Raw genomic sequence first — 21906 nt, forward strand, 5'->3', positions numbered from 1 at the left:
TAGAAATAATACCATGCATACTATCTGACCACAATGCAGTAAAAGTAGAACTCAACAACAAAAGTAAAGACAAAAAACATGCAAACAGCTGGAAACTAAATAACTCATTACTTAATGAAGAATGGATCATCGATGCAATAAAAGAGGAAATTAAAATGTTCCTGGAAGTCAATGAAAATGAAAACACAACCTACCGGAACCTATGGGACACAGCTAAGGCAGTCTTGAGAGGAAAGTTTATAGCCATGAGTGCATATATTAAAAAGATTGAAAGATCCCAAATCAATGACCTAATGATACATCTCAAACTCCTAGAAAAACAAGAACAAGCAAATCCCAAAACAAATAGAAGGAGAGAAATAATAAAAATAAGAGCTGAAATCAACGAAATAGAAACCAAAAAAACCATACAAAGAATTAATGAAACAAAAAGTTGGTTCTTTGAAAAAATAAACAAGATCGATAGACCCCTGGCAAACCTGACTAAAATGAGGAGAGAAAAAACCCAAATTAGTAGAATCAGGAATGCAAAAGGGGAGATAACAACAAACACCATGCAAGTCCAGGAAATCATCAGAGACTACTTTGAGAACCTATATTCAAATAAATTTGAAAATCTAAAAGAAATGGACAGATTTCTAGATACATATGATCATCCAAAACTGAACCAAGAGGAAATTAATCACCTGAATAGACCTATAACACAAAATGAAATTGAAGCAGCAATCAAGAGTCTCCCCAAAAAGAAAAGTCCAGGACCTGATGGATTCTCTGCTGAATTCTATCAGACCTTTAAAGAAGAACTGATACCAACCCTCCTTAAACTGTTCCATGAAATAGAAAGGGAAGGAAAACTGCCAAACACATTTTATGAAGCCAGTATTACACTTATCCCAAAACCAGGCAAAGACACCTCCAAAAAGGAGAACTATAGGCCAATCTCCTTAATGAACATTGATGCAAAAATCCTCAACAAAATAATGGCAAATCGAATTCAGCAACACATCAAAAAGATTATTCACCATGACCAGGTAGACTTCATCCCAGGGATGCAGGGGTGGTTCAACATACGAAAATCAATAAACGTAATAAACCACATTAACAGAAGCAAAGACAAAAACCACTTGATCATCTCAATAGATGCAGAAAAAGCCTTTGATAAGATCCAACATCATTTCATGATAAAAGCTCTAAGAAAACTAGGAATAGAAGGAAAGTTCCTCAACATTATAAAAGCTATATATGACAAACCTACAGCCAGCATTATACTTAATGGAGAAAAATTAAAACCATTCCCTCTAAAATCAGGAACCAGACAAGGATGCCCACTATCTCCACCCCTATTCAACATAGTACTGGAATTCCTAGCCAGAGCAATTAGGCAAGAAGAAGGAATAAAAGGAATACAAATAGGTAAAGAAACTGTCAAAATATCCTTATTTGCAGACGACATGATCCTATACCTTAAAGACCCAAAAAACTCTACTCAGAAGCTTCTAGACATCATCAATAGCTATAGCAAAGTAGCAGGATATAAAATCAACATAGAAAAATCATTAGCATTTCTATACACTAACAATGAGCAAACGGAAAAAGAATGTATGAAAACAATTCCATTTACAATAGCCTCAAAAAAAATCAAATACCTAGGTGTAAACCTAACAAAAGATGTGAAAGACCTCTACAAGGAAAACTATACACTTCTGAAGAAAGAGATTGAGGAAGACTATAGAAAGTGGAGAGATCTCCCATGCTCATGGATTGGTAGAATCAACATAGTAAAAATGTCTATACTCCCAAAAGTAATCTACATGTTTAATGCAATTCCCATCAAAATTCCAATGACATTCATCAAAGAGATTGAAAAATCTACTGTTAAATTTATATGGAAAAACAAGAGGCCACGAATAGCCAAGGCAATACTCAGTCAAAAGAACAATGCAGGAGGTATTACAATACCTGACTTCAAACTATATTACAAAGCAACAACAATAAAAACAGCATGGTACTGGCACAAAAACAGACATGAAGACCAGTGGAACAGAATAGAGGATCCAGATATGAAGCCACACAACTATGAGCAACTTATCTTTGACAAAGGAGCTAAAAATATACGATGGAGAAATAGCAGCCTCTTCAACAGAAACTGCTGGGAAAACTGGTTAGCAGTCTGCAAAAAACTGAAACTAGATCCATGTATATCACCCTATACCAAGATTAACTCAAAATGGATCAAGGATCTTAATATCAGACCCCAAACTCTTAAGTTGATACAAGAAAGAGTAGGAAATACTCTGGAGTTAGTAGGTATAGGTAAGAACTTTCTCAATGAAACCCCAGCAGCACAGCAACTAAGAGATAGCATAGATAAATGGGACCTCATAAAACTAAAAAGCTTCTGTTCATCAAAAGAAATGGTCTCTAAACTGAAGAGAACACCCACAGAGTGGGAGAAAATATTTGCCAATTATACATCAGACAAAGGACTGATAACCAGAATATACAGGGAACTTAAAAAACTAAATTCTCCCAAAACTAATGAACCAATAAAGAAATGGGCATGTGAACTAAACAGAACTTTCTCAAAAGAAGAAATTCAAATGGCCAGAAAACACATGAAAAAATGCTCACCATCTCTAGCAATAAAGGAAATGCAAATTAAAACCACACTAAGATTCCACCTCACCCCTGTTAGAACAGCCATCATCAGCAACACCACCACCAACAGGTGTTGGCAAGGATGCGGGGAAAAAGGAACCCTCTTACACTGTTGGTGGGAATGTACACTAGTACAACCACTCTGGAAAAAAATTTGGAGGCTACTTAAAAAGCTGGACATCGATCTACCATTTGATCCAGCAATACCACTCTTGGGGATATACCCAAAAGACTGTTACTCCAGAGGCACCTGCACACCCATGTTTATTGCGGCACTATTCACAATAGCCAAGTTATGGAAACAGCCAAGATGCCCCACCACTGACGAATGGATTAAGAAAATGTGGTATCTATACACAATGGAATTTTATGCAGCCATGAAGAAGAACGAAATGTTATCATTTGCTGGTAAATGGATGGAATTGGAGAACATCATTCTGAGTGAGGTTAGCCTGGCTCAAAAAACCAAAAATCGTATGTTCTCCCTCATATGTGGACATTAGATCAAGGGCAAACACAACAATGGGATTGGACTATGAGCACATGATAAAAGCGAGAGCACACAAGGGAGGGGTGAGGATAGGTAAGACACCTAAAAAACTAGCTAGCATTTGTTGCCCTTAATGCAGAGAAACTAAAGCAGATACCTTAAAGCAACTGAGGCCAATAGGAAAAGGGGACCAGGTACTAGAGAAAAGGTTAGATCAAAAAGAATTAACCTAGAAGGTAACACCCACGCACAGGAAATCAATGTGAGTCAATGCCCTGTATAGCTATCTTTATCTCAACCAGCAAAACCCCTTGTTCCTTCCTATTATTGCTTATACTCTCTCTACAACAAAATTAGAGATAAGGGCAAAATAGTTTCTGCTGGGTATTGAGGGGGGGAGCAGGAGGGGGTGGAGTGGGTGGTAAGGGAGGGGGTGGGGGCAGGGGGGAGAATAAACCAAGCCTTGTATGCACATATGAATAATAAAAGAAAAATGAAAAAAAAAATAAAAATTATTTATGACATATAGGAAACTAGATAATCAACAAACCAACAGATAAATATAGAAAAACCTTTGGAGAGTGCAAACTCAAAGGAGTTATTAACAAGAATGTATAAAAGTGGTCATGAAATTATTATTATTACCATCTCCCCATTCACTTGGATTGGTCTGTGTGCCAATCTGCAAAAGGGCTAATCAGTCTATTAGACCTTTAGCACATGAAATGGAAGAATGAAAATTTAAAACCTTGGTTTTAAAATTTTAAAACCTTAGTTTTGAAGCAATCTCACATGTAATCAGAAATCACCTCACTACACAGCCTCTGTCTTAGTAGGGCTACAGAAAGAAACAAATGGTATCCTAAATTAAGGAAATTTGAGAAACAAGTAAGACATGGATCATGCTAGTTCAGTATCAAGGCTAGAACTAGCCATATGTCTGAAAGAGTAAGAGGGGACAGTGACTACCAGAGCCTTAAAGGGAGAAGCCACCTGATGAGCAGTGTGACACAACTGAGGACTGCAGTCAACTCATAGTAACCCAAAAAGGGAAAGAACCCAGAGGAATAGACAGACACCAGGCTCTTCTCCCATTCTCCATGGGCATTTCTCAGTGTATCATAAAGTAACCAAAAAATGTAAGACATTATTTCCCTAAAACATAGATTTGCCCAGAAAGTAACAGAGTAAAAATCTAAGATATAGCCTCTTAGGAAATGTAGACAAACTCTAAACTTGAAGCACATTGGTCTTTACATTAAATGAGCTCAGACTACAAATCAATAGTTTAAGGCCAACACCACACTTAGTTAGATAATATATACCAAGCAGAACAATAATATAATGAGTGAAAGCTTTCATGTGCAGAGACAAGAGTGCATTAAGTGCCACAGCAAAGTATACGGTGATGATTGTTCTGGCTGGACGCAGGGTACTGTGTTTTAGATGACCAGATCCATCAATCTACATGTCTACATGACTGTGTCTCTTTTACATTATGGCGATGTTACTGAATGTGAATTCCAAGGAGAGTTGTATTCAACTAATAAAGCTCCCTTTAGGTACTTGCAGATTAAGGATCTGTTCATCAGATAATATTTGGACTAGATTATTTTGAAGGTTCTTTATAATATAGGCTAAGATTTTGTGATTGAGATTCAGAAGTGGAGAAAACCTATGGATATCAATTTCTATAGCTTTTTATTTGAACCATGTTGCATTATTTTTATTAGAAAAATGAGGACCATGGTACTTAGAGTGTTCTATATAATCTACACATAATTGGACAACAGTATGTGCCTCAGACACAGTCCAAATAAAACAGTGCATGCAGTAGAGCTTTGCAAACTGGAACGCATTTCCTGAATGTTAGGTTTTAATATACTCTTTAACTTCATTTATTTATTTATTCATTTATTTAGTCAGTACATGAATTCAGGGCCTTGTACTTGCTAGGCAGGCACTCTACCACTTCAGCCATGCTCCTAGCTTTTTTTTTGCTTTATTTTTCAGGTAGGTCTCACACTTTTGCCCAAGGTCAGCCTCTAACCACGATCCTCCTACCACCTCCCAAGTAGCTGATATTACAGGTATGAGTCAGCATACTCAGCCCTATTCTTTTAATTTTATAAAATGCTTAAATGCTTTACTTCTCTATTTTCTTAGGAGTGATATGTAGATGAAGATTCTCTTTTAAAATGTATTCTACTAGTGAACATATTATTATTGTTTAGATATAGAAGTGCAGAAGTTAGTTTTTGTCATCTGATAAAAACACTTTCGGCAATGTAGTGGGATATGATATTAATATTCAAAAATTAGCTGTTTTAATAATAAATATACATAGCTTTTTCAGAGTTTATTTTTTTTAAAAAAAGGAAGGAACATTGGGAGAAACTCATCAAGAGCAAGTTACCAAGGAGAATAAATTTTTCTGTGACATTTCTATTGCTTAAACATATATACCTATTGTTAAAAAGTAATTTCACCTCAGTACCAGTCTCTGGTTGACACCATAATTTTCTTAATGTATTTTTTATAATGTCTGATGGGTTTGAGTAGCATTCTAAATACTGTAATCTGGTCCCATTGGTGTCTATGCTATCCCCGTCCCATATTAGTTCTCTTTTCTCAAACAACTCTTAGTCCCTAAAGAAACTTGTTATCTCAGAAGTAATTTGATAATATTCCACCCAGGACTGGGTTAGCAGGTAAACTATTTCATTTACTATGGTCAAATGCAAACAATAACAATTTGCCTTCACAGTTTATAACATGCTCCAAGCATAGTGAACATGTGAGAGGGAGCTGGTTTTGGTGAAAATGTAGAGCAACAAACCTTTATGATTGCAGAAAAGATACCTCTATTCAATTAATTTTAAGATAAACTGGTATATACCTATATGTTCACTATGCATGTGTTACTTCTGTGATTTCTTTGCAAACTAGAAATGTTTAACATCTAGGTAGTTAGTGAGTAAAATCTTCCGTAAGTAAGTAAAATTCCTGGATGATAGTTGAAAGATAACTGAATATACAGCATGAAACATTTTATGAAGACTTACAAATGGCATTTTATAATTTTGCTTTAAGAAAATACCAGAATTTGCCAGGTGCCAGTAGCTCACGCCTGTTATCCTAGCTACTCAGGAGGCAGAGATCAGGAGGATCGTGGTTCAAAGCCAGCCCAGGCAAATAGTTCCAGAAGACTTTATCTCAAAAAAAAAAGAAGAAGAAAATAAAAAAAAACCAGAATTTTCAAATGAATACTAAAAAGTACTTTGTTTTCTTTTCAATATCTGCATATATAAGGGAGTTGGTAAAATCTTAGAGCTTGTTGGTCTATTATAGCTGATCAGAATTAACTGAAAGAAATGCAGCAAAGTCATACTTTTTTTTCTAAATGGCTTAATACAGACAAACATTTCAAGATAATTCCTCTTCAAAATAAATCTCAAAACATAATGTTCATTTTGTATAATGCAGCAAAGATTAAAATACTCATAAACAATTTAACTTAAATAGCTTTGCTGTCTATCAGCAATGATATGCAAAGGACAGCTCTCCAGGCCTGGGATGACTCACTCACCACAGGCTCAATGTCTTTGACTGTATTAGTCATACCTACATCAACATAATGACTTAGAGATGCTGCCTTTTCTTTGTCTAATACAAAATGTACACACATCCATGATCTTTTGTTAAATAACTTAAATGCATAGATAAGTTCAAATAATTAAATGACAATCTACATTATTACCAAGAATCTATAGTTTATTGCCAGAGAATAAGAATTTTGGAGTTTCAAAACCTTAGTTAATGTAGAACAATAATGTAGAACTTAGTTAATGTAGAACAATAAAATTTAAAAGACTGGGTAAAAGTCAGCCAGATACAGTGAATACTATACAGTGAAACAAGAAGTATGTAGAACAGTCATGACTGTTGCAACTCTAAAGAATACATTAAATAAATACCTGCTGCATAAGGAAATACTATCATCAGTTTTAAACCTTAGTAAAAAGTGTCTCAGTAAATTTATTTCACCTATATTGCACATACAAGAGAATTCCACGCCAAACACAGGAACCTACTATTTATCATAGAACTACAACACTTTCTATATCACACTACATCACTACAAACAGTAAACTTTAGTTTGAATTTTGCTTTGCACATTCAGATTTTGAACCATACTCACATAAAAATAATGGAGTCCTTTCTTAAAATTTCCACCCCGAGAGAAGATGGGGGCAAGGTAAATACTGTGCAATATAAGTCTAACTGGAATTGTCGTTACTAATCCCCCCGTATAATGAATACATTGTAATAAAAAAATTATGATAAAAAAATTCTAACTCAAGCTCCTTTCTCTGGTCCCAGGTTACACTCATTAAGAAAAGAATTGCATACACAGCACAATCAGAACTAAATATTCAGTAGACTTTTATCTCTAAATAAATAAATGTTTATATATTAATGAATATATCGAGAGAACATTTTAAATCAATGGCATTACCCCTCTTCTGTATGCATGCATGCACACATTCACACACTTTTTGTCATATTTAAAGCAAGGTTGCAAATGGTTTAAAAACCTTGTAGCCCCAACTCAAGATACTTTCTTTCTTTGCCATTCCTTCTGTCCGCCAGCAAAAGCAAAAAAAGTTAAGGTCAAATGAAGTTCGGCCTTGTATATACAAAATTAAAGGATAAAAAAGCAAAAAGGAAAACTCCAAAGCAATACTAAAAAATCATATGGAGCTATGCAAATTCAACCTAACATTTTTCATGTTCACATTCCACATTCTACACACAAGTCTTGCTTACTTGTGTGTGGAATCACATCTTGATTACTAAGTACATTATAATGCTAAGAAACCTTTTATAAGAATATATAAATCTTCGAAATATAATGCAAGTTTTAAGCAGACACTGTTTTGATGTATCAGACTTTGGAGGAAGAGAGTTGAGAGAAAAAATAATGTGCTGACAACTGTTAAAGCCCAGAAAGAAGCTGAGCAATGTGCTAAGTGTGGAAAGGTGCAACCTCATTTAATGCACATTCCATACAGTGAGCATTGCTCCTTTTCTATTAAGGAGTTAAGTCTAGCCACTTGTCAAAGGTGCTACTACTAACTGACTGAGTCATTCTAGAGGCTCAAGTCTATCAAACACCAAATTATTCCCTTCATTTCAATGAAGTGACATGCCTAGAAAATTTTAATGTCCCAGATTTCTCATTAGTTAATTGAATTGAGAAGAAATTTCCTTAAGCACTGGAGAGAACTAAAATATTCCAATACACTAATTTTGTTAGTTATTTTTATAGTTGATGTCATTTCCTATCTTCTGGGCAATAAGCATTATAATCTAAGAAACTAGCAATTCAGAATAATACATTTATTAGGTGCAAGGACAGGTTAAAATACAGCTTTCTCTACTGCATGATCTGCAAGCCCAACACGGGCTATTTTTAAAAAGTAAGAAACTTTACTTTTTTATGGACCTTGACTTCTGACTCAAGGTCCAGTTGATTTTTATAGGTAATGTATACCAGGCTGATTCTAAGTAACACTATATTTGATAAAAGTAGCTGTTTCTACATATTTATCTTCAAATTGTAGAAGAGAGGACTTGGGAAATGTTCATACTATACAGGTAACACAAAGGATAGAAGAGAGAAATAGAGAAAGGAAGACAGATAGAAATTGGCCCACTTTCTTACCACAATATTTATCATTAATATTTTTAAATAAATACATATAAAATTGAGAATATTTCAAATGACTTCATTCTACTTATTCTTTTATAAATGCTATTTTAAAATACCATGGAGCTCAGAAGTGGCATCGATAATAATGGAACTGGAAATTATATCGATTGTATCTATCTTCCCCTGAAAAGGGGAAACTAAGAAGCAGTTGCATTCTCAAAGTGATGGTATCTGTATTCTTTTGATTGAAGTCAATTTATTGCTATCTTTCCTATGACATATTTTTGTTCTTTTTATTAACCTTCATTTCAACCAAACCCTGTTTAGGCTGTGTCACGTTTTCAAAACCCCACTTTTTTTTTACTTGAAGAACCCAAAGTCTAGTGAAAGGAGATCGAAGTCCAAATGGAGTCTCATGCTATAATGTGATCAATGAAGAAGTACAGTTGAGGCAAGAGGTTATGGGAACCAGCAAGGAGGCAGGGCAAACTGTCAGGCTCTGTTTCTACAAGGAAAGACAGAGTCAGCCCAGTTTGATGGGTTCTGATCAAGAGTACGGGTCATGGTAGTCATTCGCAAAGGAAGGAAGGATATGAAAAGAGCATAAAGAGGAGGGAGGAAGGAAACTCAAAACTAATGCCAGGACACATAGGGCCAAGGCAGAAAGAAAAGAGGAGAATTAAAAGGGACAGAAATGAAAATTCTTCAAGCTTATAAATATTTGCCTAAACAAGCAAACATATACACATGAGGTAAAGCTTACACAGACACAATAGTGAGACTTCCGTGGGGTGGCAGCAGACTCAGAGCAGAAAGATAAATGAATGTGTGTGTTCACATTTCCTGGACTCTACACAGGGACCCCAATTTCCTTTCACATAAGTAGCACCATTCATGTTAGAAGAAAACAAAGATCCCATTAAGGCTTATTACATGATTTAGATATCCTGGTTGAAACTTTTCCCCAAACTATTTTAATTTTTTTATTTTAAATGAACTGGTAAGAAATAAGCTCTCATGCCACATTTTATATCTTAACTCGAGGCCCAGAATCATCTTCAGTAAAACAGTCTCGTAAAGCATAGCAAAACCTTCAGAAAAAACTAAACATTGCTTTGGAAATAATTGTCAATTGTTTCCCAGGCTTGCATTAAAAAATTATATGTCTACATCTCATGTGAACAGGATTTAAAAAGAAAAACTATCTGAAGTAAACATTCTAGCACAGATCCTCTCTCAAAGTAGACATCCCGTTCTTGAGAGTCTATTGTTTCCTCAGTACTCACTAAATATGATTCTGTAATTCCAATGAACACATTCACAACACTCAACGTCTGGAGTACCATCAGCACCACACTCGGCAGTGTGGAGTTGGATCCTGCTAAGTGTGGGGACGGTCCGGTCTGTGCACTTGTATGATGTAATCATGTGGAGAGGACACGGAAGTCCCATAGCAGGCCTCCTTAGTCAGGGGAATCAAAAGCTGTGGATAATTCTGTATTTATCCCATGGTGACTTACAGAACAGTGTGAGTATTTTTCCACGGGAAATGTGCATCGTAAAGTAATAGGAAACATCATTTTAGAAGCCAGAATTACAAATTTTATGAAAAATGAAGATACCTTGAATAAAATTAAAGATGAGCACACAGCTACATGTAATTATTAACCACAGTCTCTATGAATGTCATTATATGGTAATTTATTTGAAGTGGTATTAAATAATTCTTTCATAATATTTTATATATCATTTACATAAAATATTTAAGATTTAGCATATTTTGCATAAATTTGACAAAATAAAGAGTCTACAGTTTCACATTCTTTTTCTATAATGCATCATGGCTATAAAAATATTCTTTAAGTGAGGTAAGGATGTTGTGGTGTATGGTCTGTAAGAACCACCTACACATGCATGAGTACAGTTATGTCACCAGAACCTACTTATCCTTACCTTTATCACCCAGAGTACCTAAACAATTAATAGCGCAAAATTCAGAATGCACAGAACATAGTCTGTGCAATTTTACTGCTACAGCATGAAATTCTCCCTCTTATATAAACTTCGTACTTCAGCTCTATTAACATCATAATAATTTTAACACCATCATTTATTTGTTTATATAAGTACCCTTTTCTCATCACGACAGCTGATTAGCCACACAACCTATACATCTTCTGTCTCAAAATCACTCCTAAATCGCTCTTGATTTACAAATCAAATGTCTACCTAGTATAGCTTCTATAAATGCCATGACTGTCATAACCCACATCTCAGGACCATGGCCAGCAAAACCTTTGAAAACCATGCATAATGCATACACAACTTTGTTTCTGTCAATTCCTATCCATCACTTCACAAAGGTTGAGAAAACTCGATTACCTCTCCTCTACTGTCATCGGTGGTCAATTTGCTGAGAGAATTTTTAACCATTGCAGAAACAGATTTTTAAATTGTATTAAATCAAAAATTAAACAAACAAAAACTAGTTTCTGATGTTGTTTTATTACCAGCTTGTAGCATCACATTTTCTGTGTGTACCGTAGCTTCTTCTTCTAGGGGACACTAATTAGTTTTAAATGGTGTTAAATACCATCCCTGCAGTTGCAAGTGCTTCTCTGGGATTTTTACTAAAGAAAAGAACTCCTGTAATTTAAAAGTACTTTATTTTCTTCAGTCACAGCTGTTAGTGAAACGCTGACCTGTAGAAATTGTCAAAGATTTTCACCCTGTCTCATTGCCATTAGCCTGCATTTATTTTTAAACAGGTCTTTTTCTCCTTGTGTCATTGCTCTTCCATAATTCCCAACCCCCAAACTGCAGCCAAGGCAGAAACAGCAGTAAGCTACTTGGTCTCTTCTCTTCCCCCTCCCCCACCTCCCTTACAAAGCCTTGGCTACCCTTAAAGAAAATTCTCCAACAACGTGTCAATTTTATATTGGCCACAAAGACAACTTCTGTTGGGGGAGGGGGAGGAAAGAGGGACTGGAGCTTGGCTGTCCCTTTCCACAGACTGGGATCTTTGTGGCCATCAGAAAACATTTCCTGCATAAGAAATCAACACACTCTCTGGTTACAGGGCTGGGGCACAAGAAAGAATATGTATCAGCTCTGTCCTCAAACGAATGGAATGAAGCTATTAACCTTCCAAACAGGAAAGTCATTTTCTCAAATATGTCATGCTTTCCTGCATTATTAAACATAATCTACAATCTCAAATCTCCTGATAACTCCCCCACTGCAGATTGGGTGAGAACTACAAATCACTCCTACTTTTGGTTTTCCTCCGCATTTCCGTTGCACTGTTTTTTCTCTGTTTGTTTTTTTGCATCTAGCTCATCTCTGAGATTCTCTTTCTCTGTATATATCAACAGGAAGATAGAGAAAACAAAATAAAACAAAAAACCACTTGCAAGAGGCAGATCTGGATCTTATGGATCTGTGTTTTCATTCTGCCCTTTTCCCTGCCTGCAGGTGAGTTCACAGCCAGAAGACCCCAGTTTGTGCTTCCTATGTGTTTCTCTTGATCCCCAAAGAGTGAGCACACAGGACTTATTGTGCAAAGCACCAAAACCAAAAGTCTGAGCCTGGGGAAGAAGGCCACTCCTGTCTCCAGACTTTAAGAAGTGCCTGGCTCCAAATAGGCTTGCTATTGAGTGTCTTGGTCGTGTTATTGCCCCAAGTGAAACTGGGGAGGGGGAGGACTAGACACAGAGGGGAAGGGATGAAGGAGACCACTTGCTGGACTGTGTCAGAAGGGAGAAGGCTACAAATCCATTTACAGGTGGGGCATGTGTGTGTAGGCTTCCCTGAAATGGCTGCAGCCTGAATAAAGGCACCAGTCTCCCTCCTCAGGAACCCCCAGCTCAAGCTGGCTTCAAGTTTCTGCAGCTCCTTTCTCTTCAACATTCCACCCCATACTTCCCTGGCGTGTTGCTGAAATAGCCTGGCCTTGCTGTCCTATTTCTAAAATCTTGAAAGGTAAACTAGCTTAACAGACCTTTATCAGTGAAGATCACAAATCAAAATGACTTCAAAGATGACAGCTTAAAGGAGCAATGATTAGGTCTGAGTGGTGAAACAGCACATTTTAAGGCCATCCTCCAAGCCTCCCCCTTTCCCCTGGCACATTCCCCTCTTTTTTGAGCACTTACCTTCTTTGGGTGGTCGCTTGGCCTCCCTGGTAAGATTGCAGACTTGAGTGGTTTGCAGTTCCTGGGTCAGGCAGCCCTCAGTCTGCTCATTCAGGGGTAACACCACATTATTTAACAAAACCAGCGACTGGTCGTCAATACCCCACTCTCCCAAATGCTGAGGGCAGGTACACTTTGTATACATGATCCCACAGGATTCTGTTCTCCCATTTTCTGATTTTAAGCAGCTCTCCAACCAAGTGCATAATACATGGCAACCAAACTGGCTTGGGCTCACCTTGTTCAATACCAAAAACTCAAAAAAAGATTTCTGATCTTCTTCCCCTTTTTTCTGTAATCCTGGGAAATCAGTTGGAAATACCCGACGTATCTGAATAAAATTTTTATCATATTGTAGAAAAACAAAAGCATTCTTGGAATCGCAGAGTTGCATTATAGAATGATTCTTTCTTAAAAGATCCTTTATTTTTTCATGGGAAAAATGATCAAATTGATAAGCCAGGAGGGAAAAGTTAGAGCAGCTAAGGTCCTTTTTGGAAAATTTCAGGTAAATGCTATATTTGGTTGGATCTGGATTTTCCAGCGTCCAAGTGCAGTTTGTAAAGTTTTTGGGAAACATTTCACTTACAGAATACGATCCATAAATGACTCCCTTCACCAAAGTTGAACACCAGAAGTCTTGGGCAGCATTAAATCCAAACATAACCAGGAGATAGGTGGAAAATATATAAATCAGCAGGTTACGAACAGCCTTCATCCTATGTCATTTGGCCTGCAAAAAATGGCAATGAAAGTAAAATGCAAGTCGGAGTCTACACGCATTGAAAAAATAAAATCCTTCCAATATTACACCCAGCTGTTTTCAAGATTTCAGTTTAAAAAAAAATCCTTTTTAAAAGAAGGGCAGGTGATTTTTATTTTATAACGCCAGTAAATTATCTGTTGCTGTGTGAACAGCGCCCTCACGTGGCCATTCTCAATGGTCAATTTCTCAATGTACAGTTTAAAAATAACATTTAATAGATTATTAATAGGAATGTCCTAACTCATCCACCATCAGGATTTCCTCCACATCCGTTACCATTCTATCAAATAAAGAGGAAAGTATTTTTTCAAAAACTACCATAACCTCAATGTTAATTGCTGAAATATTTTTAATCAAGCTCTAAAACCTTTTCTCACTCAGTCTTCTGCCTGCAGAAAACATCACCACACAAAATCTAATCTGATAATCTAGAAGCAGCTGTCATCACATTATTTTTTTTCTCTTAAATGTGGAAAGTAATCATGATGAATTACAGCCACAGTTTTTAAAAGCACAAATGATAATTTGTTCCAGATGGAACATCATCTCCCAAATGCCCCTACTTGCCTTTGCCGGGGCTGCCATGTGAACTGCTGAGAAATTCCTGTGCAAAAACATGGGAATTCATGTGAACTAACAGGATTTTTAAATCACCACTTAGAAAGTGACATAAATGGGTAGATTCACAGGGAAGATTTGTGTTCATCATGACCACTGAGTTCCAGGATTTGTGGCAGTCATTTCAATGTGACATGCCCTCCTGGGATACATAAAGTGGATCACTGTATTAATATCTGTATCCAAAGACGATGTCAGTGAAAAATTCCAGAACTGCAGTAATTGAGCTGGCTTAGGGCTTTTAATTTTTTTGAAATGGGGTTATTTTATCTGGGATTATCTACTGTAAATCAGAATGTACACATGATAGATGAAATATATGAGCATTTTCTTTCCTGGTAGATTTCAATTATTGAATTGCTCCCTTTCAAATAATAGTTCCAAAGCTCTTCTTCCCCTTTTCTTTTTAATTTATTTATACCCTGGCCTTGCATAATTAAGAAGTCCTCGATTATGTTTACCTCTGTAAGTTGTTATCCAAAAATAACTTGAATATTTTTCAGCTTTAACCTTTTAGAAGTTATTTCTTAGAATAAATGACACTGCTTTTTTGCTCAGCCTTTGAGCTGATAAAAGTGATGCCAAGTTAATTTTAAAAGTCTCTAAGCTGCAATCTCTTCCACTGTTCTGTAAACAGAGACAGACATACAGACATACAGATAGTTAAGAGTTGTCATGCCTTCTTTGCCTTGGTACTCCTTCAACCAAAGGATAAACCTTTTTCGTTCCCATTGCATAACACACACCAACGCATGCATTCCAAATCCAGTGACCAAAGTCTCTGAAGACAGAGCTGCATTTTACAGATTATAATTCTCATTCTATGTCTTCATACAACCAACAAGAGCCTCAACTCTAAATCTCTATACAGCAGCCGTTAAAATAACATTAGAATTGCTAGGACTATCAAAACACTGTTCTCTGTTTCAAACACAGTTCAATGAGTAACGCATTTTCTTCAGGAGAAAACAAAGTCAATGAGCACTAAAGGTTTTTTTAAATGGGGGGAGTTGTAGGAAATTCTGGAAATATTTTCTTTTTATCTTTTTTTGTGCTGTAGCACTTTGCAGGCAATGCAGGTCTGCGCAGTGTTCCTCAGGATAGAGTGTAGGCGTTGAGAGCCAATGTGACAATAAGTGTCTAAATTAGGAATTCTATCCATGAAAGGGGGTTTCATTTTATAATCAGAAACTCAAAAAGAGGTCGGATTTCTTTTCGTTAGGAAATTGGTACTTTTGCTTCCTTTTACTTGACCATGCATGTCTGCAATGCTGTGCCCCTGGGGGGTTAGAAAGAGTGAAGAAATAGCTCTGATTTCACTTTCATGCTGACTCCAGAAAGCACCCTCAGTATAATGCTCTTTACTGAGGGTGTACGGAGGGAGTCTTGTTTTGTTCTGAATAATAAAAAATGAATCACTGAGCTCTTCTCCCTCCCACCCCCCGCCAGGTCTGCAGGGCCTGTTCGCACAACTGTATTTCTCTCTTAAAGAAAGAATGAGCGATCGGGCGGGGGGGTTTACTAAAGGGGGCCTTCAAGTCTCAAGGATGTTGTACTTATTTATTTATTTGTTTGTCTCTTGTTGAGAAGCAAGCCGGCATTGAGTTTAGCTATTCTTAAAACTGATTTTCTGACTGACACTTTAGTTTAGTCGAACATAGACGGCGCCATCACTCCACTGATTTTTTTTCCCCCAATAGAAGACCTACTCTAATCTTAACTTCCTTTTAACCTAAAATCTAACCCCCCCAAAAAAAAATTACCCCAATCACGCACAACTGCCAGGTTTTCTGGGTCTCTCTGCCTTTATCTCCTAATCCAGTCCTTCTCTTGAAAACCTCACTTCTGTAACTTTTCAACTGCGGCGTTTAGTAAATGCAGACAGTGGGATTTGCTCAGTGCCTCCCCAACCTCCAGCAACAGCCTTGCCTTGTCTTCCCTTCCCTTCCGAAGCAGCCGGCCCAAGCCCACGGCGCGCCCCGCCGACAGAGGTGACACGGACCCCATCCTTACCTGGCTCTCCGTAAGCTCAGGGAGGCTCTTGCTCTAAGACACCAGCACCGGCACGCGTCCCAGCAACAGTGACGGAGAGACTCCCCTTCGGTCCCAATCACCCTTGCCCATTTTCCCCGGCTCGGCTTCAAATATCAGGATTGATTATTTGAAAATGCACACATACGAGAAGCAAAAAATGGGAGAAAAACCAAAGAGGGAGAGTGGGAGAGGAAAGGCCCCAGGGGCCAAAGCCTTGCGCCTTATCAGACTGAATCCAGCCTGCAAACCCAGTGCTGGGGGAAAGAGATAACCCCCCCCCCCCCACCGAGGAAGACTAAAGAAACAAACAATCCACAAAAAAAAAAAAAAAAAAAGGAAGTGTATGAAGAGCAAAGATTTGCTTGACCAAATCTCCCCCGAACAAACCGATGAGCCAAGAAGCAAAGAAAGCGCAGAGGGGAGAAGTGCCCGGCGGCGGCGGCAGCTGCTAAAGCAGATTTGTTGGGGCGGTGGGTTTTTTTTATAGGGGTGTCCGCGATCGTATCGGAAGGCTCCAGCATAGGTTTTTCCTCTTTCCGCTGTCCTCCCTCCTCCTCCTCCTCCCCCCGCAGGTACAGACGGACGGATGGCGACCCGTGAGAGGGGAAAAAATCCTTGGCTGGTGATGTCGGAAAGCTGTTTGAATGCCCAGCGAGGAGGGAGGCGCGAGAGTGAGCGAGATAGTAAAGCTCTGTCTCGTCTGTGCGCGCGGCGCGCGGCGCTTGCCCTGCCCGGGGCGCGCGCGGAGGTGATGTGTGTGTGTGTGTGTGTGTGTGTGTGTGTGTGTGTGTGTCTCTCGAGGCCGGGGGGGGGGGCGGGGGGGATGCGCGCGCCTCGGGCACGCGCCCGCGATCGGGCCTTCCGCGTGCTCGTGGGCGCGCGTGTCGTCCCCGGGTGCCGCGCGGCCCGCTCCTGCGCTGGTGCGGTGCGCCCCTGGCCGGCCCGCGGCTGTCTGCGCGCGGCGTGGGACGGCGCTGCCGCGGCGCCTGCCGGAGTTGTGGCTCCCAAGGGCGCGGGCCGGCGTGCGTGAGAAAGGCTGGGAGGTGCGGGAGGGAGAGGACGGAGCCGGCGGGCGGGGGAGAGGCGGGCGAAGGGGCTCCCCAGCTCCCGCCAGGGCCGCGGTGCGCCTGTGCGTCACGGCCACTCAAACCCAAGCACGTCCAGAAAACCGTGCTTTTCGGCAGCTGGGAGGTTTTCGCAGCCTCCGTTCCCACCGCTGGGGCTGGCGGCGACCCACTCTCAGAGAAAGTCACCAGGAGGCGAGGCCGGGGGGCGCGAGGACTGGAAGGCGACCCTGAAGGGATAGGAAGCAAAGGCTGCACTTGGTCATCCCCCTGTGTGTCTTTCAGCGCCGACCTGTCGCAGCGGGAGAGCTGTCATTTCAGCACCGGCCTGCAGAATAGGGCCAGTCCTCCGCGGAGGGGCCACCTCTCAGCTCCCATTGCTGTGTGTCTCCGCCTGGAACAATAGTAGTTTCTCTCAGCAAGGCTGCAATTAACATCTTATTTGTTCTGGTTCCGTACAGGCTTTGTCAGGACTGCCATGCCGCGACCGAGGTTGGGCATCTTGCGTTGCTTTCTGCATGGCAATGGGATAATGGTTGTGGAGTCTAAACTTTTCTTTTCTTCATGCATCTGTTTCCTTTTCAAGTAGCAAGTTTGGGAAAGGGATGGGAAGAACAGAGGAAAAACTACCAGATTGTCCATATAGAAAGAAAGGAATAAATATCCACACACCTGTACCTTTTTAATTTATTTCTTTATTTAGTTTGCCTCCTGCACAGTTGACTGACGAAGTATTTGATAAACTATCTACAGATACATACTACAAAGGTCATTTGCCTCCTGATCATGTCTCTACTTGTAGAAGCAGTTGGTGGCTTGCAAAACAAGTGCTAAAATAGTACAGTGATGTAGTGGGAGGAAACCGTAATGGGTAATTCATTTAAAGTGTCCAAGTTTTCCCAAGGGTGAGTTGCTTGAGCAGCAGGTGAAGTTGAATAAGGCAATTTTCCATCATTTTCTGTCCGCACTCTTTTGCATTTTTTTATTCCTGTTCTTGTTCCTCCCCCCTGGGGGCATCTGTATAGCCAAGAACAGGATTTTAAAAGAAGGTTTATAGGGAAAACAGGATGGTGCTGATGATCTTTTATTCACCAGAGTTGTTTGAAATATTAAAATTGGCTCTTTACTTCTTAATACATATTAATAGAATGACCCTCTTCAAGGCTTTCTTTCTAGGACAAGTGTTCAGAGTAACACACTCTGTGAGAGAAACAGTTAATTATTCCCAGCAGGCTATAACTATGTTCCCAGGAACAAATCACCAGCAAGAACAGCCTGGGTGGCATATTGGTTTTGTGTCATTTTTGCCTCATTACAATAGTTTTTATTCATTTAAGGTAAAAATGAAAAGAATATAAGGCTTATATATCCAAAGTAAAATCCAAAACACAGTGTATATGGCAAACACATTTTCTCTTAAAAACAAAGAACATTTGGCAATACAAAGGAAAAACAAACATAGTTCATTTTTATTTCAACTTCTAGAAATTGTAATCATGACATTTGCTAGACACTTTGGTCAGTTCTGTTCTTTTACCCAAAGCAAAAGATTAATAATAGACATGCAATAAAAATTGAAAAAAATTTTTACATGATTTGTACATAAAAAAGGAAAGAAAATAATGCAAGGTTTACATCTACTTATATTTTGCATTTAGTGATTTTGATGTTTCTTAGAAATTCTTGAAGCACTGACATAAGAATAACAGCTGAAGGGGACAATTTAAAAAGACTTTATCCTAGATGGAGAGGCGTATTCATTCCCAGGATCATTTATATTCAAGTACAATTGCAGGGCTGGGTCAGAAAAGAAAGCCACTCTTACTAAAGCGCTTCACCCTTCACACTATTTCCCATAACCTTCATAAATTGCAGGCAGTGAGCTGGCCTGATGATGATCCCAATGAGGTGTATTAATAGACGAGGTGCAGATGAAAACTATGCCAAAAAATATGCCAAGCAAGACATCTCTGGTAACCCCAGGCACATCTGCCCTCCTCAGGGGGGTCATAATAAAGAGTCACAAAAAGATTTGTATACGGAGAATTTGGTTTCTGGATCCTGACAACAGCACAATCAAAAGGTAAACCATGGAGGAACCACTTCATTTCTTATCTGCACAGAGTTCCCTGTGAAAGCATTGCTGACATACTCAACAACAAAAAGAGAAGAGCAGTTTACACACCCCGTTCTCAGATGCTAATTATCAGTTCTCTTTCAAAGTCCCCTGTATACATTTGCATGTGTACAAACACAGATATATTTCACATATAGACACATTCTATGCACTTGTATTTCTGTATATTATTTCCCAGTATATATGCAGATGTATAAATATGATTTTCCTAATGTGTCTACACATATTATTTCTTAGCATATATATAGATACGTATATACACAGATCTATACATATAATATGTACATATGTATTTCAATTGGTATATATGTTTGGGAACTTTCAGTACATTGCTTTGTATATACCTTTGATAAAGAATTCTATCACCAAACTGGGATAAAAATTATATAAACTAATTTTTATTCAAATTTCCTTGCCAACTTTCAAAAGGACTATTGAGAAGTCTGGATTAGTATTGCATTATTACATTTTAGATTGGCCCAGGTATGTAAGATTAAAGTCCTTCAAAATTATCTTTCCTGTTTTTTTTATCCATTTCATTAATATTACTTCAGAAAAAATGAAGGTTCTACTTCACATTTTCTCTTTTCCAACCTCACATTTTTTATTAGTTTAGACCTTCTACACTTGAGAGCAACACTGTTCTCCAAGATTATTGATTAAAATTCATACTCATCTGCATAATTCTCAAATAATATGTTTCTAAGACATGGTCAGTCAATTTTAGAAAATTTTTTCTCTTCTTTGCCCCTTTTTCCTCATGGTATTTCTGGCAATACTAAATTGCCATGTTCTATATTTTGTAACTTGTTATTTTCAAATAGGCCTGTAGATTATTCCCGGTTCAATATGCTCTAATTTTTCAGTTCTTATTGTCTCAATATGAACCAAAAAGGCTTTGAAAACTACTAATTCCAAAATTAAAGGGAATTTCTGTAGTATCCTCAGAGATATGAAGCATGATTTATTATAATCAACTACTACTACAATATATCCTTTACTAATAAATTGATCAAAATATTACCAGATAACATTGTTATGGGTGCTTACCTTACGCTTAAAATTAACATATTTACAAAAAGTGAAAAAAGTAATGGAGTATCTCAGGAACCAAGGTGGATTCCATTTATTCTCTATAACAAATGATAATTTTCTAGTAGACATCCCAGAAGAGAAAGCACACGGCAAAACACTAAAAACTAAAGGTATAGAGGTAAAGTAGAGGGAGATAGCAGAGTTACCCTGGGTTATTTCAAGTGGACCCCATCCCAGGCCAGGGACCAAGAGGCTAGACCTTAATACAGTCCAAAGGACCCACTTGCATCAGTTTTCCATTTTTATCATTATTCACCTATGCAATGATGCAAGTAAAATGGTTAAATCACTAAGAAGTTTTGGTCATCAATTATCAAGGCTTCATTTGTGTAACTAAGAAGTGCCATGAGTATATAACACTGATGTTACATTTGTGTGAAACATCTTGGAAGATATAGACTTTAAAAGCTGGAAATGTACGTTTTTTGGTCAAATATAAGCTTACCCCCAATTCTCCTCTCGTCAGTTATTTTGTTTGTCTTTCTTTATATAAACATTGCAATTAGGTCATTATCTTTACTCTCCTCAAGTCAATGCACTAGAAATACAAATTCCTCAGCTTATCTGGGAATTTGTAGACAATGAACCTGTGTCCTCTTTGGGTTTAAATTACCTCATGGGAAAGGGCATGAGTGAATGATTGCTAAGCTTCTTTCTAATAGTTTCTAAATAAAAGAAGAGGGTATCTCATAAGAAGTAGAAGCATTGAGAGAAAAATGCAACAAGTTTCTAGGCTAGATATAATCACAATTGTTCACTCAAATCCTGGAAATCCTTCTCTATTCTACCATAATTTCAGACACTTCCATAATTTTGCCAGCTTTACCTTTCCCTCTTTACTTTCACCTGCTATTAAAGACCTTTTCCATTCTTACTCTTCTCTCACTCAGATCAATTTTTTTAATAAGTTGAAGGTTTCATCTACTATTAATGACAAAAACTAAAGCTGCCAGAACCACCAGCACACTGGAGATGGTTGGTCTTAATCAACACCAGAGATTGAGGTCTAATGGTCACTTATCAGTTCTGAGCTCTCATACTGCTTCATTATAAAATATCCTTACTCATCCTTGCCGTTCCATTTTCTGACACATTATCTTATCCTGTCTTCTGGATCTTCTTGCCCTCCTAACAT

The 21906-nt window shown here is 38.2% G+C and overlaps 1 protein-coding gene across 5 annotated transcripts in view; it reads right to left on the reverse strand.

Annotated features, from left to right (window-relative positions):
* Positions 1–17231, reverse strand: part of Adgrb3 (adhesion G protein-coupled receptor B3) — a 721663-nt gene extending 704432 nt beyond the window's left edge. For 2 of the 5 annotated variants that reach the window (XM_074080490.1, XM_074080476.1), the window contains exons 1-2: positions 16455–17230; positions 13019–13790 (exon numbers count right to left, since the gene is read on the reverse strand). In XM_074080490.1, the coding sequence (XP_073936591.1) occupies positions 13019–13775 (757 nt within the window). In that variant the 5' untranslated portion in view covers positions 13776–13790; positions 16455–17230. Of the gene's footprint in view, positions 1–13018; positions 13791–16454 lie in introns of those variants that run through there. The other 3 variants (XM_020162286.2, XM_074080501.1, XM_074080521.1) reach the window with 3 other exon arrangements.
* Positions 17232–21906: the final 4675 nt, after the last annotated feature.

The sequence above is a fragment of the Castor canadensis genome, chromosome 1 (genome assembly GCF_047511655.1).
Source record: "Castor canadensis chromosome 1, mCasCan1.hap1v2, whole genome shotgun sequence".
In the NCBI taxonomy this organism is placed as follows: Eukaryota; Metazoa; Chordata; class Mammalia; order Rodentia; family Castoridae; genus Castor; species Castor canadensis.